This window comes from Syngnathus floridae, chromosome 3 (genome assembly GCF_059516105.1).
Source record: "Syngnathus floridae isolate MCC-2025c chromosome 3, RoL_Sflo_1.0, whole genome shotgun sequence".
Taxonomy (NCBI): Eukaryota; Metazoa; Chordata; class Actinopteri; order Syngnathiformes; family Syngnathidae; genus Syngnathus; species Syngnathus floridae.
Window position 1 is genome coordinate 5,415,928 of NC_142415.1, and position 24,575 is coordinate 5,440,502.

Here is a 24,575-nt window from a genome sequence, read left to right on the forward strand (position 1 = left end):
TGTGCTTTAGTGGCTTTTGAGAACTCTTAAGGAATATTTCCAGCAATGTATACTGAGTGCTCGTGCAGTTTTGAATGCGCTTTATTTAAACCAACAGCTATCAGAGCAACATTATAACTGATCAGATTTACTTTTCTGCTCACCCCACAATTTCCGCTTCCTGTTTCCCATTTATAGCCCACTAATCTCTTCCATGCCCTGACCTCACAATGTCCGTAGAGAAAAGGAAATGAATGATTCGGTATTTTGCTCTTGGGGCAAAACAAACTTCCATAGAAATGTGGCAGGCTGATGGTTTATTTGCTCTGCTAATGCCAGGCCTCTGTGGAATGCAGAGGGGAGGGGGTGCTGCCCCCATTCAAGGCAGACAATGGAAAGAGTTGACTTCTCAGGCATGTACATCTGTAAGAAGCTTTTGGCCATGTGTAATATCACGTATAGCAGCCTTCTAGCCATCCATTTCTTAAATGTATTTTATCTTATTAGTTTTTAAGTATGAGAAAGTTTAATCCACCAAAAATTGTTTGCCTGATAGGCATTTGAGCTTGGCTGCACCTATCCAATTGGTTTGACTCTCTGCAACTCCCAGCTTGGTTGTTTGCTGGGTTGCTATTCTTTACTCACTTGTGTTGTGTGCTTGACCGCTCCAAGAACTTTTGACTTTACAATTTATAATATCAGTCATTGACTGTCCACTTTACATGTGTTTGGTTTGTCAACAAAAACAGTTACTGCTACCAATATGTTCCTCTTGGTTTGTTTGTGCATGGCTTGATTCCGCTGGCGTTCGGTCTTGCTTCTCACTAACTGCTTTTCTCCTGTCTCTCTCTCTCTTTTTTTTACCATGCTTCAGCCTAGTGACCTGCGCAAGCACCGCAGGAAGGTAAACTAGAGGCCTGCTTCACTGAATGTGTCAGCTTTCAGTACCTTCGCTCACCTCTTGTCCCAAATATGTTTAGCTTTTTGTTTCTCCCATTCTTCTGCAGTGATGTGCAGTGGACCCCACATATTTGTTTTTGGGCATTTTCTTTTCAAACGAATCTAAAGCGATCATCATCATTTTTACTTGCATTCCAACATATTACGAACCAAAACAGTAACTTTACTGAATCGTAATTATTTTTAATTGGTAGTGCAGAAAGTATAATTTACCGTATTTTCCGGACTATAAGTCGCTCCTGAGTACAAGTCGCACCAACCATAAAATGCATAATAAAGAAGAAAAAAACATAAGTCGCACCGGAGTACAAGTCGTATTTTGGGGGGGGTCTTTATTTGACAAAATCCAACACCAAGAACAGACATGACTAGGCAACAACAGGCTAAACGATACGGTATGCTAACGATACATAAACAAACGAGGAACTGAGAACGTGCCTTATGTAACATATTAACAGTTATTCAAATAACTATAACAGAAATAACACGTTTATCTAACCATCCATGTCACTCCAAATCATTAAATCCATCGAAGTCTTCATCCTCTGTGTAAACAACGCCGCAATTCCACAGGCTTATATAACAATATATAAACTGTATATCAAATAACTACAACATAATTAACAATTTTATCGAACCATCCGTGTCACTCCAAATCATTAAATCCATTGAAATATTTGTCCTCTGTCACTTATAAACAATGCCGCTGCTGACTCCAGAAGTAAGTACATGCGGCGCTGAGGTTTGACTCATTGTCAGTTGCGGTTCTAATAATTCCACAGGCCTAATATCACATACAGTGCCTTGCGAAAGTATTCGGTCCCCTTGAACCTTTCAATATTTCGCCACATTTCAGGCTTCAAACATAAAGATAAAAAAAATTAATTTTTTGTCAAGAATCAACAACAAGTGGGACACAATCGTGAAGTGGAATGAAATTTATTGGATAATTTAAACTTTTTTAACAAAAAACTGAAAAGTGGGGCGTGCAATATTATTCGGCCTCTTTACTTTCAGTGCAGCAAACTCACTCCAGAAGTTCAGTGAGGATCTTTGAATGATCCAATGTTGCCCTAAATAACTGATGATGATAAATAGAATGCTCCTGTGTGTAATCAAGTCTCCGTATAAATGCACCTGCTCTTTGATAGTCTCAGGGTTCTGTTTAAAGCAAAGAGAGAACCATGAAGACAAAGGAACACACCAGGCAGGTCCGAGATACTGTTGTGGAGAAGTTTAAAGCCGGATTTGGATACAAAAATATTTCCCAAGCTTTAAACATCTCAAGGAGCACTGTGCAAGCAATTATATTGAAATGGAAGGAGTATCAGACCACTGTAAATCTACTAAGACCCAGCCGTCCCTCCAAACTTTCATCTCAAACAAGGAGAAGACTGATCAGAGATGCAGCCAAGAGGCCCATGATCACTCTGGATGAACAGCAGATAACTACAGCTGAGGTGGGAGAGTCTGTCCATCGGACAACAATCAGTCGTGCACTGTACAAATCTGGCCTTTATTATGGAGGGAGAGTGGCAAGAAGAAAGCCATTTCTCAAAGATATCCATAAAAAGTCGTTTAAAGTTTGCCACAAGCCACCTGGGAGACACACCAAACATGTGGAAGAAGGTGCTCTGGTCAGATGAATCCAAAACCGAACTTTTTGGCCACAATGCAAAACGATATGTTTGGCGTAAAAGCAACACAGCTCATCACCGTGAACACACCATCCCCACTGTCAAACATGGTGGTGGCAGCATCATGGTTTGGGCCTGCTTTTCTTCAGCAGGGACAGGGAAGATGGCTAAAATTGATGGGAAGATGGATGGAGCCAAATACAGGACCATTCTGGAAGAAAACCTGTTGGAGTCTGCAAAAGACCTGAGACTGGGACGGAGATTTATCTTCCAACAGGACAATGATCCAAAACATAAAGCCAAATCTACAATGGAATGGTTTACAAATAGACATATCCAGGTGTTAGAAAGGCCAAGTCAAAGTCCAGACCTGAATCCAATCGAGAATCTGTGGAAAGACTGAAGACTGCTGTTCACAAACGCTCTCCATCCAACCTCACTGAGCTCGAGCTGTTTTGCAAGGAAGAATGGGCAAGAATTCCAGTCTCTCGATGTGCAAAACTGATAGAGACATACCCCAAGCAACTTGCAGCTGTAATTGCAGCAAAAGGTGGCGCTACAAAGTATTAACGCAAGGGGGCCGAATAATATTGCACGCCCTACTTTTCAATTTTTTATTTATTAAAAAAGTTTAAATTATCCAATAAATTTCGTTCCACTTCACGATTGTGTCCCACTTGTTGTTGATTCTTGACAAAAAAATTAAAATTTTATATCTTTATGTTTGAAGCCTGAAATGTGGCAAAATGTTGAAAGGTTCAAGGGGGCTGAATACTTTCGCAAGGCACTGTATAAGTCGCTCCAGATTATAAGTCGCATCCCCGGCCAAACTATGAAAAAAAAACTGCGACTTATAGTCCGGAAAATACAGTAATGTCCTGCTTTGGAATGAAGAGATGGAAATTTAATCTTTTTCAAAATTCTGATCCATCGATTAATGGACAAAATAATGGACTGATTAATCGATTATTCCAATTATTGTCAATTGCAACCCTAGTACATTATGTATCTGCGTGCTTAGCTTTAAGATATTTACTATGCTGTATTTTGAAGCATACAGCAATATTTGAACATGATTGAGAGTGTTCAATAGGATTTAAAATTGTTTGGGGACTATATGATAGTTTGTTTGATATTTATTTTTACTAATGCAGGCTATTCAATCACTTTTAGGCGAGCGTCAGTTATTCAAACCTATTAATGATCAGGCTCGTTTCTTATTTCCTACAAATAGTGGTGGTCCACTGGATACATTTGTCATCTAATATGTCATCCAGACGCATTTGTTAAAAGAAAATAATCAGCATGTCTGTTTGCATTCAGTAGTGTATTTTTTTTCTACCGTCATTTTTGTCAAAGCATGGATTGGTCAAAGGAAACAAATAGCACCTTATTAACTTATCTTTCAAAAATATGTATGAATGATTTGATCTAAAATTATATTTTTTCATTTGTAGTAAACAGTACATTTTAGGAAAATGCAACTTATGCACATATTTATATTAGATTTTTAGGTGACTAAGTTTCCTAATTTTTTTTGTACGATGTTCTGTTTAATGGCCTTGATACGGCGAAATCTGAGTGCTGGATGTCATCCATTGTTTTTCTACTGTGTACAGTCAGCTCAGGATGACAAAACCACTATCCAGTGTGAGACATCACCCCCCACCACTCCTCGCTCTATGCGCCTAAACAGGGAAGCAGGTTATGCTGCCAGCCACGAGGACATAAGAGACATTCGAGGGTAAGCCTTCTCCTTGTCACTTAAAACAAATGCTATATCCATGGCTTGACATAAAATAAGGAAATCAAGTGGTATTTATCCCCAAATGCTTGGTAAAAGTTTTTTTATTTGGTTTACAGTCTTGGCCTACAAGATGGGCAGGGTAGCAACCCCAGCAGCAGTAACAGCAGCCAGGACTCTCTGAACAAGGCAGCCAAGAAAAAAAGCATTAAGTCTTCCATTGGACGCCTTTTTGGGAAGAAGGAGAAAGGCCGGCCGAGTCTTCCTGGAAAGGACTCTCCCAGTCAAGGTGAGGTACTAGTGTGGGTAACTGATGAAATTCTTGCTTTTGGTTATATCACTGCAGTTTAGCACACGCACACACACACACACACTCCAATAAAATACCGTATTTTCCGGACTATAAGTCGCTCCGGAGTATAAGTCGCACCAGCCATAAAATGCCCCAAAAAGTGAAAAAAAAACATAAGTCGCTCCGGAGTATAAGTCGCATTTTGGGGGCAATTTGTTCGACAAAATCCCACACCAAAAACAGTCATGAACATGCAACAACAGGCTAAACGATAGCAACAACAGACTAAACGATAGGTATGCTAACGTGACAAACACAAACAAAGAGCTGAGAACGGGCCTGACGTAACATTTAGAGTGATTAAGGACATCTATTACATGAATAATATGTTTATAAAACCATCGGTGTCACTCCAATTCATTAAATAGCAACAACAGGCTAAACGATAGGTATGCTAACGTGACAAACTCAAACAAAGAACTGAGAACGGGCCTGACGTAACATATAGAGGGATTAAGGACATCTATTACATGAATAACATGTTTATAAAACCATCGCTGTCACTCCAATTCATTAAATCCATCGATCGTTCTTTGTCAACAATGGGTGCGCACGGCTGAGGGCGCTTGCACTTCAAAATATTCCACAGGCTCATATAACGATAGATAAACTATTTCAAATAACTATAATACAAGCTAATAATATTATCAAACCACCCGTGCACTTTAAATCCATTAAATCCATCGATCAAATTCCTCGTCCTTTGTCAACATCGCCGCGCATGCGCCCTGACGTCAGCCTCGTCTTTATTCCACAGATCTACTATATAACTATATTGTAGCGTTAACAAAGTACAAGGATAGACGTGGGTTTGGAAAACGGCTCTTTATTAAACAAAACAAACTTCCAAGCGTGTGGCGGCGTGGACTTCCAGACACGAGAGCTCCATGGCATAGGACCGGGCGTGCGTAATGGCCATGTCCGAGCCCCACGCACCGTTCGCGGACAGCCACTCGGCCGAGCGCCGGCCCCCGACTCAGTAGAGTAGGACCGGGCGTGCGTAAAAGCCATAATAGTTTTTCAAACCTTCTATGTCACTCCAAATCCTTATTTCCTTCAAACTCTTTGTCCTCCGTGTCACTTAGAAATGATCACCGCGAATGATGCCGGTAGCCCTTATGTGGGTACGCGCCATGCCGTGCCACTGACGTCACTTGAAATAGTAATCCATTGGTACATCACAGTTCTCCAAACTTTCTTTCTGCTGCTCGATTACTGTTTTCAGCTGCATATTTTACAACTTGAAGTTTGTAACCTGCAAAATATGAGTTTCTTTTTGGTGCCATTTTTCTTAAGCCCACCCAGTTGATGAGTCACGGCCAACGGTGAAATTTAGAGCGCCCTCATCCAGTTTCGTCTGAAAATATATATATTTTTTGGTTGTTTTATCAAAGTCAAAGTCTGCTTTATCGTCAATTTTTTTTCATATACTAAGACACACAAAGAGATTGAAATTACGTTCCCACTATCCCTCGGTGAAATAGTACACATATGCATACAAGCAACACAAAAAAACCCAAGAAGGCACAAACAATGAATAAATAAGAGTGTTGAATAAATGATAAATAAACAAATAATAATAAGTAATAATAATAAATATAAGAGGAGCAAAAATGGAGCAAGTGTACATACAGCAGACAGTGGACTTGGATATGGTGCTTTAAAGTGTTAATTGCTTTATTTGATGTTTTCTCTATTTTTTATGTTTTGAATATGTTCAAGATAAAGATATAAAAGCATGTGAAGTGATCAACTATACTAAAAATAACATGGGAAGTGGTCAACTATACTTGTAAGTAAGTGATGTCTTAATGATCAAGTAAAAATTTGTGAAAAAAAACATATATAAGTCGCTCCTGAGTATAAGTCGCCCCCCCCACCCAAACTATGAAAAAAAACGCGACTTATATTCCAGAAATTACGGTAATGGCTGTAAACATGAAGTCTCCATGTACTGAGTAGCACATGATGTGCTAAAGCATCAGAAGCACTCAACATGTATTCTCCAAATTTCTCAGGAGGAAATTGTGCTGCACACTGTATGTCTACTTTATCTTCATAGATATAAAAAATTACCAAAAAAAGTACCAGGATAACCCTTTTAGTAGTGACTGGAGACATTGCACGTCCACCTTTGACTCCATAGTGATAATACAGGATTGGGATGCATTTTAAATACGTATGTAGTTCGTTTTAAATGTCACAAACACCTTGATTTTGAATAGGGGTATATTTAGGTTATAAAATCGACTGTACATAGATCAATTGTCCATCAAGCCGCTGGTAAACTAGAGCCTATTCAAGATGATTTTAAGCTAAAGGCAGGGCACATCCTAGACTGGTTCTCAGCCAATGGCACAGTTCATAAATAATTTCCATCACATTAAACAAACTGGACAGGGTAGATTTAAACAATGTTTAAAGGTTTTGAGCAGCATTTAACATTTTGTTATTGTACTTAGGTGGCACTCCTGAAGCAGAGAACTCACCTAAGGACAGCTTGGGAGTGGGCACCCTGGGAGGCCCTGCAGAAAAAAACAGAAAACTGCAGAAGAAGTAGGTGTCACTCAATAAAGAGTGTGTTACCTACATGTAATAGTGTTCATTGTAGCCTTGTGCAACTAGGCTTGCACTCATGCTACATTTCCATGCTGGTTCACATATGCACGCACACACTGCTTGCTCACCTGGCTCCCTCCTGCTCACTCACGTCATCAGTTTATTATTATTATATGCAATACTTTCCATTCCACACAGGCTTTTCTGCAGCAGTCATCTCCCACCCCATGTTGTCTTTCTTTTATTATTTCTTTAGCTCCATCTCCAAACAGCTATGACTAAGTAGCCACTTTTAAGTATCACTTCATATTTTTTTGTTATTTTGCCAATCTCCCTCTTTTTTATCCTCTTCTCATTCTCTATGTAGTCCAAAGACAGGGTAAGTTGATTCATAATTGCTTTTTCTTCACATAGTACTTGGGTCCTCATTGCTGCTGTCCTTCTGAATGTTTGATCACTTTTCTGTACTGCTCTTCTACCTGTCGTAAATGTGTATGCTGATTTTGACTTCAGTATTTTGCTACAAAGCATGAAGTTGTGTGCAAGAGGAAAATGGTTTCTAAATACTTTGCTTTATAAACATGCAGCAGAATGCATAATCTGCCAGTTGCTGAAAATGCCTTTTGTAGGAAACTCTCCTAAGAACATATTTTTACTTATTTTGTTTGGCCGTGTGCATGTTTAATAAGGAACTGCGCCATCTGGTGGCCGACTCTAGATTCAGCAATAATGACGACGCCTTTCCACACAGTTTGAATCAATTCCCCCTCAGAACCCTCCAATATGCCTTCTCGTTTTCTCAATACTTGACAACGGTATTGCCCCTTGATAGTAAACCAAGGCTGTGCATGATTATAAAGGTATTCCTCTCCTAAATACCTCTCTGAATGCATGCTGTGCCACTTTTCTATTTAAGAGGAAGTGTCTTAGAACTGTTATTTCAATTGTAGTAGTACATGTACGTACCCAAAGTAAACAGTCGCTGACTACCAATTGTCTTTCAGATATTTAACTAAAGACCAATCTGATTGAACCTGCATAGTCAGAACATTGAAAGGGCTTAAGAGGTTTTGACACACTTCTGGTTTTCAAAGACATCAGTGGTTTTTCATGTTTTTCCAGACAAGAATGTCCTGTTTTCTTGCACTGCTTTTCTCTTTGTTTTTGCTTGCTATGATACTGACTGTGCTTGGGTGGGGTGCAGTTATGTGCTTAAATTGGGTTTAGTTCAATTGACTGTATTGTTTTAAATAATATTTTGTGTGTCAGGCATGAACTGTTAGATGAGGCACGGAGGCAGGGCCTGCCTTTTGCCCAATGGGATGGACCAACTGTTGTCGTTTGGCTTGAGGTACAGCATTGATCTGGAAAATTATTAGAACACCTGTATTGGTTTTTTTTGTGTGTGATGAGTTTCTGACCTATCTTTTGTCCTTTGGCCAGCTGTGGGTGGGCATGCCTGCTTGGTATGTAGCTGCCTGTCGCGCAAACGTAAAAAGTGGAGCCATTATGTCAGCACTTTCCGACACTGAAATCCAGAGGGAGATTGGCATCAGCAACCCTTTGCATCGTCTGAAACTTCGTCTTGCCATCCAGGAAATCATGTCGCTCACCAGTCCTTCTGCCCCTCCCACCTCAAGAACGGTATTTGTCTCATACATAATTAACACACTGTTTCGCACACATTTCTCTATCTGACTTAGAATTGTACTCTCACGGGTTAACATTTTAAGCATTTTTTTGTGTAACAACCAACGCTTCCTGGTCTTTTCTCTTCTGTCCTGCACCACTGTCCTTTCTCTGCACACTTCACTCACTTGTGATGGGGGGGTGTCAAATGATCAGACGACAGGAAACGTTTGGGTCACACATGAAGAAATGGAAAGTTTGGCAGCCACACCTCCTACGGTTAGTCTTTTCTGATTGGCTGAACACTGGTTTGTTTTTCATAACATTGGCTGACTATTGGGTATTGTTCCAAGTTGGTCAAATATCACTATCTGCAAATTGATGAGAATCTTCCAGCTTCATTGGAATTAAAAATGAAAAATAATCATTTTTAACCACTTGGAACACTGTCTTATCCAAGTAGTCTTCCCCAAGTTTTCCTGGAATGCATTTGTGGTGGCATATAGGAGTGTGGTGTGACGTGTATGTCTGCTCAGAATGAGTTTTGTCATTTTCCTTCACTTTGATTTTTACAATAAATTTTACTTTCAACTCTTCTAACCCAGCACTGCAGACTCACTAACGCAGCCTTTCTTTTCTCGTCACCATGCTCACTAACCATGCTAACACCAGGAGGACGACGAAAGTAGCTGGGCCCAGGTTTGAACGTATACATGTCACCCTTTCAATTTCTCCTCGCTCAAGAACTTTAGCCTGTCACAATAAGAACCAAAATTGCGATCCTCTTAATACACTAAACTGTCTCTCTCTATCCCTTCCAATACCCAACAAAATTTGTGCCTCCAATCCAGACAGCCATCTAACAGCCATATGAGCGCACAGTGATATAATACCTAATAATAATATTATTTTAAGGTCTTTTAGAACATTAGTCTAGGTTGAGTATGATTTTCTTCAGTGAGCCTTCTCCAACTGTGTGTCATGTGACTACTTTTTCCAGTGACCGAAGTGAGCAAAACTTAAGCAACCACTAATATTATGTAGTTCTGTCCAGTTGCCGCAACTGAAAGAGCGCAAGAAACGCAACTATTATGACTAATAACCCTGAAATTGCAAACCCTCCAAGATCGTTGATTTCAGCAGTTTGGGAGCGTTTTGGCTACCTTGTTGGAAAAACTGCTCATCACTTCACCTCGCTGGTAGTCGCAACATTGTGGTGGAATAATTATGAATAAGGGATGTTTATCAGCAGACCTCAAAATCCTGGGACAACTAATTTTTAGCAGGGCAACGACACTAAATCCAAGCTAAGATATCAAATGAGTGGCCCGCACTTGAATCTAATTTGACATCATAGATCAGTAATGGGTGTGTGCTGACTCATTCCAGCCAAATCAAGGAAGTTTGTGAAGAATGGGTAAAATTGCCAAGAGCTTGTAGTACTTACTCATATTCAAAAAGACTTGCAGTCATGCTGCCAAGGTGCATCAACGATATCAACATTATTGAGCAAAAACAGTGAACGGAGTTATTTTAGTTATTTGTTAGTTTATTTTTCACATGTATTTATTTGTCTATGAATTTATTTATTTATTGTTGCAACGAGTTCCTAAACATTTTCATTGTCATTGGGGGTTGTTGTTATTGGGTTTTTTTATTTTTTGGGGGGGAATGGGTGGGGAGGCTTTTGTATTGTTTGGGAATGATGTGAAACATTTAATAATGTGGAAAAGTGGATTGTTGCAAATACTTTTCTACAGTGACTTTACAATATTACACACCATTTAAAACTAACATTACAGTGATTGTGTTTGTACATGCACATAACATACACACAAGTAGCTGTCTACTTGAGTATTTTTACACCACCTCACCCGGCCTTCTTTTTTCATGAAAAACACTTTTTGACAGTATATCCCAGAGGAGTTTCAGGCGGTCAATTTAATGTAGTTGTTTTTTTTAATAATTGATCTTAACTATTTGGGTGGGGGTCCACTGTACAATGATTACTGGCAATAACAAATATAGATCTAAACTGCAAATATTAAAACAGGAAAAAAAAAGTTAATTCTGATACCTATACTCCTTTATTGATTAGCCCTAATAATGCTGCTGATATTATTAACTATAACAATAATTATGATAATATTAATCAAGGGCTCTTTTTTGTACAAAATTTCATAGGCTTCTGAACTTGCATTAAGGGACAATCCTTGTGGCAGATCATGAAAAAGACTTAGCTTCAACATTTCCTCTTGTATTTCATACAAATTTTCATTTTATGTATGCTACGTTTTCAGTGTTTCGTATTTTAATTTACAAAGTTAGTGCTGCCCCCATATTTAAAAATGTTTCTTTGACTAATTCTATCTGTGTTTCTTTCTCTCCGTCTCTCTCTCTCTCTCTCACTCTCTCTCTCTCTCTCTCTCTCTCTCTCTCTCTCTCTCTCTCTCTCTCTCTCTCTCTCTCTCTCTCATATTTTATTATAGACATTGGCATATGGAGACATGAATCATGAATGGATTGGTAATGAGTGGTTACCCAGCTTGGGTCTACCACAGTACCGCTCATATTTCATGGAGTCCCTGGTGGACGCCCGCATGCTCGATCACCTGACCAAGAAAGACCTCCGGGGACAGCTGAAGATGGTTGACAGTTTCCACAGGTAATGAATGCACATATGGCGAGCAATAGTGTGTCCATTGTCTAGTTTTAATCCAGCCTTCTATACACATTGGTATAGAAAATGGCTGCAAATAACTGATCAACAATGGTCAATTTCTTGTCAATAGAAACAGTTTTCAGTGCGGAGTAATGTGCTTAAGGAGGCTCAACTATGACCGGAAAGAGCTGGAGAGGAGAAGGGAAGAATGTCAGCTGGAGTTGAATGGTAACAAAAGCAGTAATAAATACTACGTGTGCATTCAATACTTGTGACAGAATTATGCAAAAAGAGAGTACATAGAAAGTTGCCTATTCCTGTTTCCAGATGTGCTGGTGTGGAGTAATGAGCGTTTGATAAATTGGATTCAGGCTATTGGGCTGAAAGAGTACAGTGCCAATCTCTATGAAAGTGGTGTTCATGGGGCTCTGCTTTCTCTGGATGAAACCTTTAATCACAACACCCTGGCACTCCTGCTGCAGATTCCCACACAAAACACTCAGGTACAGTAGCATACCACCACTGTACTACCCAGATCTTGAAACCAGCAAAAGAATAGCCATATAAATCATTATTATTATTACTATTAATATTATTATTATTATTACGCATCTAACCAGGCCCGGAGTGCTGTATACGTTGGCAAGGCCACTACTTCAAAACATGCAAGTCCATCTACAGTTAAGCCTCGATATTATGTAGACTTTGGGGTAGAGAATTTGAGAATCGCGTTAACCCCAAAAGCGTGTTCTTTAGAAAGTCTTGCAAGTGTAATATAATCAGAGCCATGCATACGAGTGTAGCGTGAAATTGCAGTAGGGAAATACCTACTGATACACATGGTTGCATTTGAGGGATAACACAATTGTTCTGGGTGAAAATGATTACGATATAATTATTAAAAACTTATTATATTACACCAATCGGGGTAGTGATCATGTAGGATGTCCTATCCTATTAACATAAGCAGTCATAAAGATCAAACAGCCTTTACCGATCAGCGTCTCTGTGGTCGCACAATGGAGTGCCGGAGCCTCGGCGACTCGCTAGCATTCACCCGCCCGCCGCGACGGCATCTTTTGGCACATCTCAAGGCAAAATTAGTTAAGCTGTGAGTACGGAAATCTGCTTGCCTCTGCACTGGCAGCAGTGATGCGACATCTGCCTTATTTTTGGCAGCATTTTGGCCCTACTTTCAACACATCATTTCCACTTGTTAACTTACGCGGAGAACTAAGTGTTTTTACACCACCACAATGTGAATTTGCGATTGGGCTTTCATCACTTGTAGATGAGTTATTTAGATAGATACTAGATCTAGGGCAATGGTTCTTAACCTGGGTTCGATCGAACCCTAGGGGTTTGGTGAGTCGGTCTCAGGGGTTCGACAGAGCCCTCACTGAGGAGGTCCGAACAAACCTGTTTTATCGTGTAGCTTCTGATTTGCCAGTATGTAATTTGTTGCGAGTTCATGCATTGTGTTGGCCTTGTTCTTTGAACAAGGTGATGTTCATGCACAGCTCATTTTGTGCATTAGTAAACAACGTCCATGTCTTGAAAAAAAAAAAAAAGTTTTCACTAACGAGGGGTTCGGTGAATGCGCATATGAAACTAGTGGGGTTCGGTACCTCCAACAAGGTTAACAATCACTGATCTAGGGCATGGGTGTCAAACTCATTTTTTTGCGGGCCGCATTGTAGTCATAGCTTCTTTCGGAGTGCCATTATGACTGTCAACCCAAATAAATGTATGAGCACCTCATATTAGCTCCAAAGCTACAAAACAAACTGACAATTAACTCATTTTCAAATCAGACGAGTATAAACTGGTCAAATATTAAAAAAAAAAAAAAAAAAAGATATTAAAAGTGAAGACAATTTGCTATTCTAGTAATGACACACGAATTTGATGCACAATTTGTCTTCGCAGGCCACATAAAATGATGTGGCGGGCCGTATCTGGCCCCCGGGCCTTGCATTTGACACCTGTGATCTACGGCCTCCTCAGCAAATGTTTTCGTCAGCATGGCTAAAGTTTTGGGCGAAAAAGACGAGGATCGTGCCAGGGAAATAGACAAGTCGAACGGGATCAAGAACTGCTTCAGATGGGCATGGCTCGAGAGCAGCACCATTTTACAACTCGGAACACAGTCCGTAACCACGTGTCTGATGGAACATATCCGTAAAGTAGATGTCCCGGGGAAGGTTTTGTGTATTCTCTGTCAAGATATGATCAGCTATGGAGGTAGCGGCGCTCGGAACATCAACATTTGTTGTACAAGAAACAAAAACACACAAAGGTACTTTTTTTTTTTTTTTACAAGGATGTGGGTTTAGAAAGTAACATGATCTTACATGTAAGCTAATGTTAGGGTATTGTCTATCGTTAAAGAATAAATCTTCCATGATGGCTGATGATATATATATATATATATATATATATATATATATATATATATATATATATATATATATATATATATATATATATCATCGGCCCCCCCAGACACCCGGCTACTCTTCTGTATTTGTTCACATTTGCCACTCTCATCCCTGTTAAATACAATATTCATATCGTTGGAGCGAATAGTGTACCATTTTAAATTGATAGTAAAGTTGGATATCAGTAAAACGTTGTGAGCTAAACTGGGCCGCCCTGAGCCCTGAAATTCTAGGACTAAAAATGAATACCACTGTGGTCCTGCATCTGACTTATTGAATTAAAAATGCTTAGTTCATCTGCAGTCCTGCAGGTGGCCGCAATGTATTGTAATGAGTGCCTACTGCCGCTGCTGTTTTTTGTGGGTCTTGTGAATGCAGGCAACCCTGTTGGGATACAAAAATTTAAAACTACAATCCTTTTTCAGGAACTGATTCTAAATTAAATATTTCCTAATCCTTTTGTACAAGATCTGACGGAACAAGCCCACCTTGTGTCATTTGCACTTTCTAGTGGTAATCTCGCTCTGTGTACACCAATACATTTGCAGACGGTCCAGCACATTCCCAATCAGCAGAGATGAACCAAATCTGTTTAAAAATAAACTCTTAATATAAAAGAACCTGTGGCTTTCAGGAAACACATAAGTGTCCTCTGCAAGTTTATTATTGTTAACAAAGCTAAAGTACGTAACTCAACATAAAAGTTAACTAATCTTTTAATTCATGAATTGAGATCAAAATGCGGGTCAAAATTATAATTAAAACAACAATTTATGTTTATAACATTGAATAATAACATTAAATTATAGTGAGAATCCTTTTTAATTTCATATATGAACTTCTGGGTAGAATTTAAATGTACCTATACGTTTCTATATCTATGTATGGGCTGCATAGATGAAGCCAGCGTAACAGTCGTATAGGAATTGTATCTTTCTTTAAGTCTTAAAAATACTCCATATAAAAAAATTAATTTTGAAAAAGTCAGAATGAAATGAAAAAAACAAACTTTTTAAAACTACCTTAATTAAAAAAAAAGTCAAAATGAAATAAAAAAAACTAACTTAAAATATAGATAGCGTTGAGCTATATATTATGTCATATTTATGAATGACAGGTGAAGTTCAGAAACAGGTGGAATATTTTTCTGCAACTTCGTTATGAATTACAACGCATTCTAAAATCTGTGTGTCGTAAGCTTTTATCTGTGAATCTAAAAATTAACAAACGAAAAGCTCTCAAAAACCCTGATCTGCTGTGACATTTAGGCACACATAGAACCATCCCTGATTAAAATTGTCTGTTGGCCAGTGCAATGTAATTGCTACATTACTATGTAAATAATGTGGCTATTCAAATGTGTCAGGTGAACATTTGAGCTGGGATTCTGAGTTGATATTGTGCAGCATTGTGATGGGTGAATGTCTGGTATTTACTATGTTTAAAAGAAAAAAAGATACTGCCACTAATTTCTCTTCTCTCCCAATGCTCTTATAGGCACGAGCAACTCTTGAGCGGGAGTACAACAGTTTGCTGGCCATTGGTACCGACAGAAGGATGGAAGAGGTGATGGACATATCATGTTTGCTGCAGGATGAAAGAAGCCAACTTTTCCCCTCTTGAAATCTTCTATGTTCTAGGATGAGGACAAGAACTTCCGGCGAGCTCCCTCATGGCGAAAGAAGTTCAGGCCCAAAGACATGAGGGGGATGCCTTTGGGTGCGTCAGACACTCTGCCTGCCAACTTCAGAGTGACCAGCAACGCATCATCTCCCTCCACCCAGCCAAAAAGGAGCCCAATGGACGGTACGTTAAAGTTGTCAATGCATGCGTTTGAGCTTGAAATGCCTTGTTAGTGTGCCATGATAAGCTTTGAGAATGTCTAACTTTGAACTCTTCTTGAATGGCTTGTCTGCTGTGCGCAGTATGTGATGCTGTGACTAACGGCATGTCTTTGCATGTGATTTTTGCCAATATGCACACACAGGAAGTCAGTCTATACAGAGGCTGGACACTGCTACTGTCAGGACCTACTCTTGTTAACATAAACCTCACACAACGGTAAGATCTCAAAATGCAGGCATCTCAAGAAGCAGACCTCTTTGCAAGCAGAGCGTAGCTTTGTTGAACTTTTCAGCTTTAGTGACGCACTTTCACATCTTTTCTTCTTTTTGTTTCTCTCCCATCCAACCCTGTCCTCTGTTCTGCTTCCTTCCACCTATGTGTCTGCTCATCTCCCTTTTCCCCCCATCTCAGTTTATCCTCATTATTTCTATAGGTAACCGCTGGTCAGAAGATGAAGGGGAATTCCCTGCTTTCAAGACCAGGATGATGAACTAACAGATTTTTACTAAACATATGACACAGTATCACAGAGAAAGATCTCTCACCAATCTCAGTGTCCCTAGAGGAAACTGTGTAGATGTCCACATTTCTTATATTTATGTAAACCAATGGGACATTTATATGATTTTAGAACATAATGTAATCGTTTTGCCTCAATCCCTTTCAACTTTTTACATTTCTTCACTGTGCTCATCAGCTCTCAGATGTAGGTAACTGAATGTTTCAAATGTCTGGAGTTTGTATATTTCTACCAACAGAAGTTTTATCTAATCTTTTTATAATCTTCATTTGACCAGATGTATGTTTTTTCCTTGTTGATTTGAAATATAATCAATGGTTAAGTGACTTGTGATATAATTTAATTCTATATCATTACCCCCTCTTTTAACTGTTAAAAGGTTTCTTGCTTATTATGTTTGACAATGTAAATGCAGCTGTTATGTAGGTCAATGTGTGTGTGTGAATATCAAACTGCTGGAGACCATTTTGCAAACTGCTCAACACTGTGACCATCATCATTCAAATAACTGCTGCTGGTAAGCCAGGTGATGTTGAGAACACTTATCACGTGTAACCCAGGACCTCTCAACGCACACACGCTCTCTCACACACACACACACACACACACACACACACACACACACACACACACACACACACACACACACACACACACACACACACACTAAATGTTTTAAATTCAAGAAACTAAAGCCATACATCAGTTACAAGAAAATAAAGCGAAGGCCACTTTAAATGCGAGTGAAAGTTAAATGCAATGTTCTTTGTGTTTCACCTTGCATGCAAGGACACTCCCTTTCCCGTCCCTGCCAACTTTGCCTGTCCTTTAACCCCTCAACTATGGAGAGACCAATCTGCACAGGAGGGGGTTTAACATACAGAAGAACTGAAAAGACTATATGCCTGAGCGGACCAATTTCACTGAAGCCTCTGTTAATCCCTACTGCAAGTAGACAGGCTCAAACTAGTAATGGGAAAATGAAGCGTAAAATTTGCTTCTTAAACCAGTTGTATTATTTGTAACTGCTCTAGATGGCACTGTTGGTGTGAAGAAACGGTGTCAGTGTACTTTCAGCCCAGTGTCGAACAGAAAGTGCCATCTATGGGGCTTAACACAACTGGTTCACAAACGGTCTTGAAGCGTCGTTTTCCCATCACTAGTTTGAATCTTAAAAAAACACTTTTTACAAAGACGTTATATGAAGCCTTATTGTTTATTGATTAGACCGTCTTCTGCGTTCTTATTTATTATTACTCATTTTTGTTCTCTTCACTATCATAGCTTAAGCTGTAGTTTTTTTTCTCCTATAGGTCTTGTCTGCTTTCACAACAATGGTTTCACATTAATCTCCATGACAAATTGAAAGAAACCAGCTTTCTTTAACACTTAGTGTAGTCTCTCAATTCCAAATTCTGTTTTCATTTTTGTAATTTCTCTCATGCCCTGTGGAAATCATGTTGCTATTATTAGTCCTGTTATTTGAATTGTCTGATGATGTAACAATGTACAGTCTGAGTACTTATAAACTATTTTTATCACAGTATTATTTATTGCTTACTTTCAATAAAATACTGAAACAGATTTTCTTTTTCAGATAGACAAAAACCTTAATTTGAAACTTGTATTTCATCTTGGCATTGACATGAGCAAAAACTTAAGGGTTTATCTGTAAGACCTTAGCCCCAACCCCCTCTCTTGAGAAAACAGTGGGGGTTACATTTTGTTTATCAAGTAGAACACCATAGTATTTTAAGTGTCACAACCAAGTTTCATTCTTCCTTGGTCCACGCAATGCTCTGTGACAAATGGCCCTTCTATTGAACGAACTGCAATCAACACAAACCTTTTCATGCTATATACTACAATAAACATGGCTATACGACACAAAGCAATGTACACCTCTTTTAATAAAATATGCTTTTAATAACTATGTCACTCATTTAAAACTTGGGGGAGACAACAAGTCATGTGTTAAAATGTAATTGTCCGGGGCATTTTTGGAGGACTTGCAATGGGAAATTGCAACCAGGTTCCTGTAACTGATTGTTGATCAATTGCTGAACATGATCAGTGTAGATTAAAATGTCAAGAAGACACCAACAGTTATGTTGGTAGTGTTGAGATGAAACAAACGAGCTATAAAGAGCAGTTGATGTAAATCATTTCTTCAGTTAATTATCAATCGGCAACCAAAATGAATTTTTTTTACCGAACACATAAAAGACAGCAAATACCTGACTGCATATATTTTAGCTGAGTTTAAAAAAAAAGACAATCTAAACTTAGTTATGACCCCACAGATAAATAGAAATAGAAATTAGAAGCAATATATGCATAACATCTGCCATTGCCAAGATATGTTTCAGCTCCAATCAGAACCACTTTGTTTTCCTTCTGCGCCATACAATCAGGGCTGGCACTTAGCATAGGCAAATCTGGCGTCGCCTGGGGTATCAGCTGCTGGAGAGGGCGCCAAATTGTTTTTAAAAAAAAAACGCTTGTTATTGAGACACACATTTTTGATTAGATGCATCACGATTCAAACATGAATGAATCAGAATCGATCCATAAATGTCCAGTTTTATGATTTAAATAATATCCGATATTTGCGTAGGCTTGATTGTGTGAACATGACCTCAGAAAGCAAGCAAACGTTTCATGTTAGAAACTGAGAACTCCTCACATGGTTGACGTGAATAGTGGTATTAAAAAAAAAGGAAAAGCATACTGAAACAAAATTGTTTTAGTGTATCATTGTCAGTTTTAATCTATATGCAGTCAAGATGATTTAGTTTATGTTCACATGCAGCTTTGTTTAGTGCTTCATCTTCAATTGAAAATACCGTATTTGCCGGTGTATTGGTCGACCTTTTTTCGATCCAAAATCGACCGAAAAAAATCGACCTCGACTTATACACCGAGTCATAAAATTTAACTTCATATTCATCGCTTCAAATGTGATGGTAACCAAGGCCGTTTCTCATGCATCTCATTGTGCGTGGGTGTGCGTCCGTCAGGCTCATCAAACAGCGAGAAACTGAATCATTATAAAGCGTTCGGCGCATTAACACGCATCCTCAGCAACAATTTCAAATATTCTCACCTCAATAACGGACATCAAAAGCCAGACAGCGACGATGACTGTTAGGGGGAAATACTGGGTATTGAGCGAATGTGCGAGTCATCGCGCGTCAAGCAACGACAATAACTACCGGTACGTAAACATTCAATCGACATGTCTAAATGAATGTCGTTGGCACTTAGAAAATATTCGCCAAACTTGGCCAGACTTCCAGGGGAAGAGGCCAAATTTTCACTTGTTCTGGCCGACCGGAGGAACCAGCCGAGGCGGACACTTTACGGCGGTTGAGTCGTTGGCACTTAGAAAATATTCGCCAAACTTGGCCGGACTTCCAGGGGAAGAGGCCGAATTTTCACTTGTTATGGCCGACATGGGGAACCAGCCGAGGCGGACACTTTACGGCGGTTGAGTCGTTCGCACTTTGAAAATATTTGCCAAACTTGGCCAGACTTCCAGGGGAAGAGGCCGAATTTTCACTTGTAGTGGCCGACATGGGGAACCAGCCGAGGCGGACACTTTACGGCGGTTGAGTCGTTGGCACTTGGAAAATATTCGCCAAACTTTGCCAGACTTCCAGGGGAAGAGGCCGAATTTTCACTTGTTCTGGCCGACATGGGGAACCAGCCGAGGCGGACTCTTTATGGCGCAAGAGCCGTTGGCACTTAGAAAATTTGAACCGGGCGGGGTGCGCGAGTGCGCGGCCCGCTGGAAGTCGAATGAGGCTCCGCGATTTCATCCGCGGTGCTTATAAAGTGCCGATCCGCTCGGCGGGAGCTATTTTCGGCCACTTGGCGCGTGCGCACGGCCTCCCGGATGTGCCGGGCGGCGTGCGCAAGCTCGCCGGCCGCTGGAAGTCAAATGAGGCTCCGCGATCTCCTCCGCGGTGCTTATAAACAGCCGATCCGCTCGGCCGGAGCTATTTTCGGCCACTTGGCGCGTGCGCACGGCCTCCCGGATGTGCCGGGCGGCGTGCGCGAGCTCGCCGGCCGCTGGAAGTCGAATGAGGCTCCGCGATTTCATCCGCGGTGCTTATAAAGTCCCGATCCGCTCGGCGGGAGCTATTTTCGGCCACTTGGCGCATGCGCACGGCCTCCCGGATGTGCCGGGCGGCGTGCGCGAGCTCGCCAGCCGCTGGAAGTCGAATGAGGCTCCGCGATATCCTCCGCGGTGCTTATAAATAGCCGATCCGCTCAGCGGGAGCTATTTTCGGCCACTTGGCGCGTGCGCACGGCCTCCCGGATGTGCCGGGCAGCGTGCGCGAGCTCGCCGGCCGCTGGAAGTCGAATGAGGCTCCGCGATTTCCTCCCGGTGCTTATAAAGAGCCGATCCGCTCGGCGGGAGCTATTTCCGGCCACTTGGCGCGTGCGCACGGCCTCCCGGTGGTGCCAGGCGGCGTGCGCGAGTGCGCTGGCCGCTGGAAGTCGAATGAGGCTCTGCGATCTCCTCCGCGGTGCTTATAAAGTGCCGATCCGCTCGGCTTGGAGCTATTTCCGGCCTCCCGGTGGTGCCGGGCGGCGTGCACGAGCTCGCCGGCCGCTGGAAGTCGAATGAGGCTCCGCAATCTCCTCCGCGGTGCTTAAAAACAGCCGATCCGCTCGGCTGGAGCTATTTCCGGCCACTGCGCATGCGCACGGCCTCCCGGAATTTGAACACATTTCGTCAATAAATTTCGCATATTTCTGATTGAATTTTGAAGTTTAATATAATGCAACAACTGAGCTCGACTTATACAAAGGATATATCATAAAATCGTAAATTTCCGTCGAATTTTAGGGGGTCGACTTATACACCGAGTCGACTTATACACCGGCAAATACGGTAATGATCATATAGGCGTAATGATAACAAGGGAATTAATCAATAAGCACAATAAAAACATAAGTACAGAAATATCCTCGTACCAAAAGCCATTTCCCGCAGTGAAAGTTTTCTGCAAGATAAAAAGAGAAAAAGACAAAGAACATATTTACCTTGTATTCGTCCTACATCAGGAGCATTCCAGGAGCTTGAAATTCGCGACAAAATACGGTGACGTCATCGCTATAAATTAAATGTGTAATATCTGCAAAACCGTAGCAGCACAAACGAAACTTTTTGCAGCACAAACCAGCACAAACGAAGCCCAAACGAACGGCACTATTAAGGGTCCATTTGGAAGTAAATAGGGGGGCGTGGCTACGTGACGTCGTCGCTATAAAATAAATGTGTAATATCTCCGAAACGGAAGCAGCACAAACGAGCACAAACGAAGCACAAACGAACGGTACCATTTTGGGTCCATTTGGAGAAAAAGGGGGGGCCAAGTTTACGGTGACGTCATACCTAGAAATTAAATGCCTAATATTTCCGAAACGGAAGCAGCACAAACTAAACTTTTTGCTGCTCAAACGAGCACAAACGAAGCACAAACGAACGGTACCATTTTGGGTCCATTTGGAGAAAAAGGGGGGGCCAAGCTCACGGTGACGTCATCGCTAAAAATTAAATGCATAACATCTCCGAAACGGAAGCAGCACAAACGAAACGTTTTGCTGCACAAACGAGCACAAACGAAGCACAAACGAACGGTACCATTTTGGGTCCATTTGGAGAAAAAGGGGGGGCCAAGTTCACGGTGACGTCATTGCTAAAAATTAAATGCCTAATATCTCCGAAACGGAAGCAGCACAAACGAAACGTTTTGCTGCACAAACGAGCACAAACGAAGCACAAACGAACGGTACCATTTTGGGTCCATTTGGAGAAAAAGGGGGGACCAAGTTTATGGTGACGTCATACCTAGAAATTAAATGCCTAATATCTCCGAAACAGAAGCAGCACGAACGAAAATTTTTGCTACACAAACCAGCACAAACGAAGCACAAACGAACGGTACCATTTTGGGTCCATTTGGAGAAAAAGGGGGGGCCAAGTTCACGGTGACGTCATCGCTAGAAATTAAATGCCTAATATTTCCGAAACGGAAGCAGCACAAACTAAACTTTTTGCTGCTCAAACGAGCACAAACGAAGCACAAACGAACGGTACCATTTTGGGGCCATTTGGAGAAAAAGGGGGGGCCAAGTTCACGGTGACGTCATCGCTAAAAATTAAATGCATAACATCTCCGAAACGGAAGCAGCACAAACGAAACGTTTTGCTGCACAAACGAGCACAAACGAAGCACAAACGAACGGTACCATTTTGGGTCCATTTGGAGAAAAAGGGGGGGCCAAGTTTACGGTGACGTCATACCTAGAAATTAAATGCCTAATATCTCCGAAACAGAAGCAGCACGAACGAAAATTTTTGCTACACAAACCAGCACAAACGAAGCACAAACGAACGGTACCAATTTGGGTCCATTTGGAGGAAAATGGGGGGCTGGATGACGTCATCGCTAAAAAATAAATGTGTAATATCTCCGAAACGAAAGCAGCACAAACGAATTTTTTTGCTGCACAAACCAGCACAAACGAAGCACAAACGAACGGTACCATTTTGGGTCCATTTGGGGGCAAAGGGGTGGCTGGGTGAACTCTGGATGACCTATAAAATAATCGTTCATAACTTAAAAACCATAGCAGCACAAACGATGATTTTTGCTGCACAAACCGGCACAAACGAAGCACAAACGAATCAGACTATTTTCCTTAAATTTTGCGTGGGTGGGGGGGCCAGCTTCACGCAGGTGCCAGACACTGGTAGAAGACATGAATGCAGATGTTAGATCATTCTGTAATAAGCTAGGAACAAAAGTGGGTTCTACAATATATGTTGGCACCTGGCATAGGAGCATTACTCTTTTTTGTATTAGCTACATAGTCCATGTCGACATTCTTTCTCACATCCACTTGAATAATCTCAGCTTTCGTCATCTCACTGTTATTGTGGTGTACAGTTCCACTGGGAACTGCCTTACTGACAAACTGAAAAGGACCCTGAGGGTGTTTTCACACCTGAACCCTTTTAAAAGAACCTAAGTCAGGCCTCTTTAAGTGGACCAAAAAGTGGACCAAGAGGAAACAACCTCAGTTCTTTTTGTGTTCACATTGTGAGTGTATTTCAAAGAGGACCGAGTTCTCTTTCTGTTTTTGCGCCTGCAGTCACGTGACCAATCTACGGCAAGCTAAGGAGGTTACAATACAGTGCAAAAAGGCGAAGTGAACTGCAGGAAATGGGGTCAAAATACAAAAAGTCCTGCCTAGCTACAAAAACAGATATGCTCAAACCTCATTGAATAAAGTACATAAGCAGACAAGTATATTCAAATATTAAATAAATAAAAGAAACATTTTAAGCATATAATTATACCTACACACCAAATCAATAAAGAAGACATAACTAGACATTTTTCATAAATGGTGATGAGAAAGGTTTTTATAACTTTATGATCTGATATATTTCTGAGCACTTTGAAATAACAAATGACTTTTGATATATTGCCTAAATAGCTTAATGACCCTTAAGGAACTGTGTAATGCATGCCTGATGTTTTTTCTCTGAATCATGGACACGACCAGAGTCGTCTTGACCGTTCAGTACTTGATTGTATCTTATGTTTTGACTAATGCTAGACGCCAGTTTTTGATTACTACTGAACGCTCTGCACAGAGGGAAATAGTTTGCCTAACAAAGAAAAGATACGGTTGGAAGCATGATTAAACTAAGAATAAGCAAAGACATAAGAATAGCAATAGATTAATGATGTCACAGCCAAAAGCTAACATAATTTCGTTCAAAATGACAAAATTAAAAGAATAAGAATGAGGTACGACAGTGTATGTCCAAGGTTGGAGAAGAATGTTCACAGGAAGGTCACGTGGAGATAAAACCAGCAGGTGCTAGAAGGAGCCGCCCAAAGACTCGGCCAAAGATGATCGCCAAGGCCGAAAGACGGGATGGAAGACAACAGCCCCCCTCCACACACACACACCAACAGCCTACACACCGAATCGCCCATAACCAGCACCACCCCCATGGAAGCAGATTCTCCTTCGAACTTGCCCCACCCCGAAGACTCATCACCCATCAATCTCGGCCCACAATGTGCTACTGAATATAAAACTGATCTAACAACCTTGGACTTGGCCTTTTCTGAATGGAGACTTTCCGCTCGTGAAGGGCCCAGCGCTGTATTGTACTTTCCTGAAAACAGAGCTTTTTGAACAAGAATTGTTATT

General features: G+C 40.8%; 1 protein-coding gene across 7 annotated transcripts in view; it reads left to right on the top strand.

The window, feature by feature from the left end:
* Positions 1 to 17,912, top strand: part of ppfia1 (PTPRF interacting protein alpha 1) — a 73,878-nt gene extending 55,966 nt beyond the window's left edge. Inside the window, exons 17-31 of one of the 7 annotated variants that reach the window (XM_088371852.1) lie at positions 854 to 883; positions 4,196 to 4,320; positions 4,440 to 4,609; positions 7,135 to 7,228; positions 7,599 to 7,610; positions 8,501 to 8,582; positions 8,675 to 8,875; positions 9,077 to 9,139; positions 9,533 to 9,559; positions 11,350 to 11,525; positions 11,653 to 11,750; positions 11,850 to 12,025; positions 15,461 to 15,529; positions 15,604 to 15,769; positions 16,242 to 17,912. In XM_088371852.1, coding sequence (XP_088227978.1) covers positions 854 to 883; positions 4,196 to 4,320; positions 4,440 to 4,609; positions 7,135 to 7,228; positions 7,599 to 7,610; positions 8,501 to 8,582; positions 8,675 to 8,875; positions 9,077 to 9,139; positions 9,533 to 9,559; positions 11,350 to 11,525; positions 11,653 to 11,750; positions 11,850 to 12,025; positions 15,461 to 15,529; positions 15,604 to 15,769; positions 16,242 to 16,303 — 1,551 coding nt within the window. In that variant the 3' untranslated portion in view covers positions 16,304 to 17,912. Of the gene's footprint in view, positions 1 to 853; positions 884 to 4,195; positions 4,321 to 4,439; positions 4,610 to 7,134; positions 7,229 to 7,598; positions 7,611 to 8,500; positions 8,583 to 8,674; positions 8,876 to 9,076; positions 9,140 to 9,532; positions 9,560 to 11,349; positions 11,526 to 11,652; positions 11,751 to 11,849; positions 12,026 to 15,460; positions 15,530 to 15,603; positions 15,770 to 15,950; positions 16,025 to 16,219 lie in introns of all 7 variants that reach the window. The other 6 variants (XM_088371854.1, XM_088371855.1, XM_088371853.1 and 3 more) reach the window with 6 other exon arrangements.
* Positions 17,913 to 24,575: the final 6,663 nt, after the last annotated feature.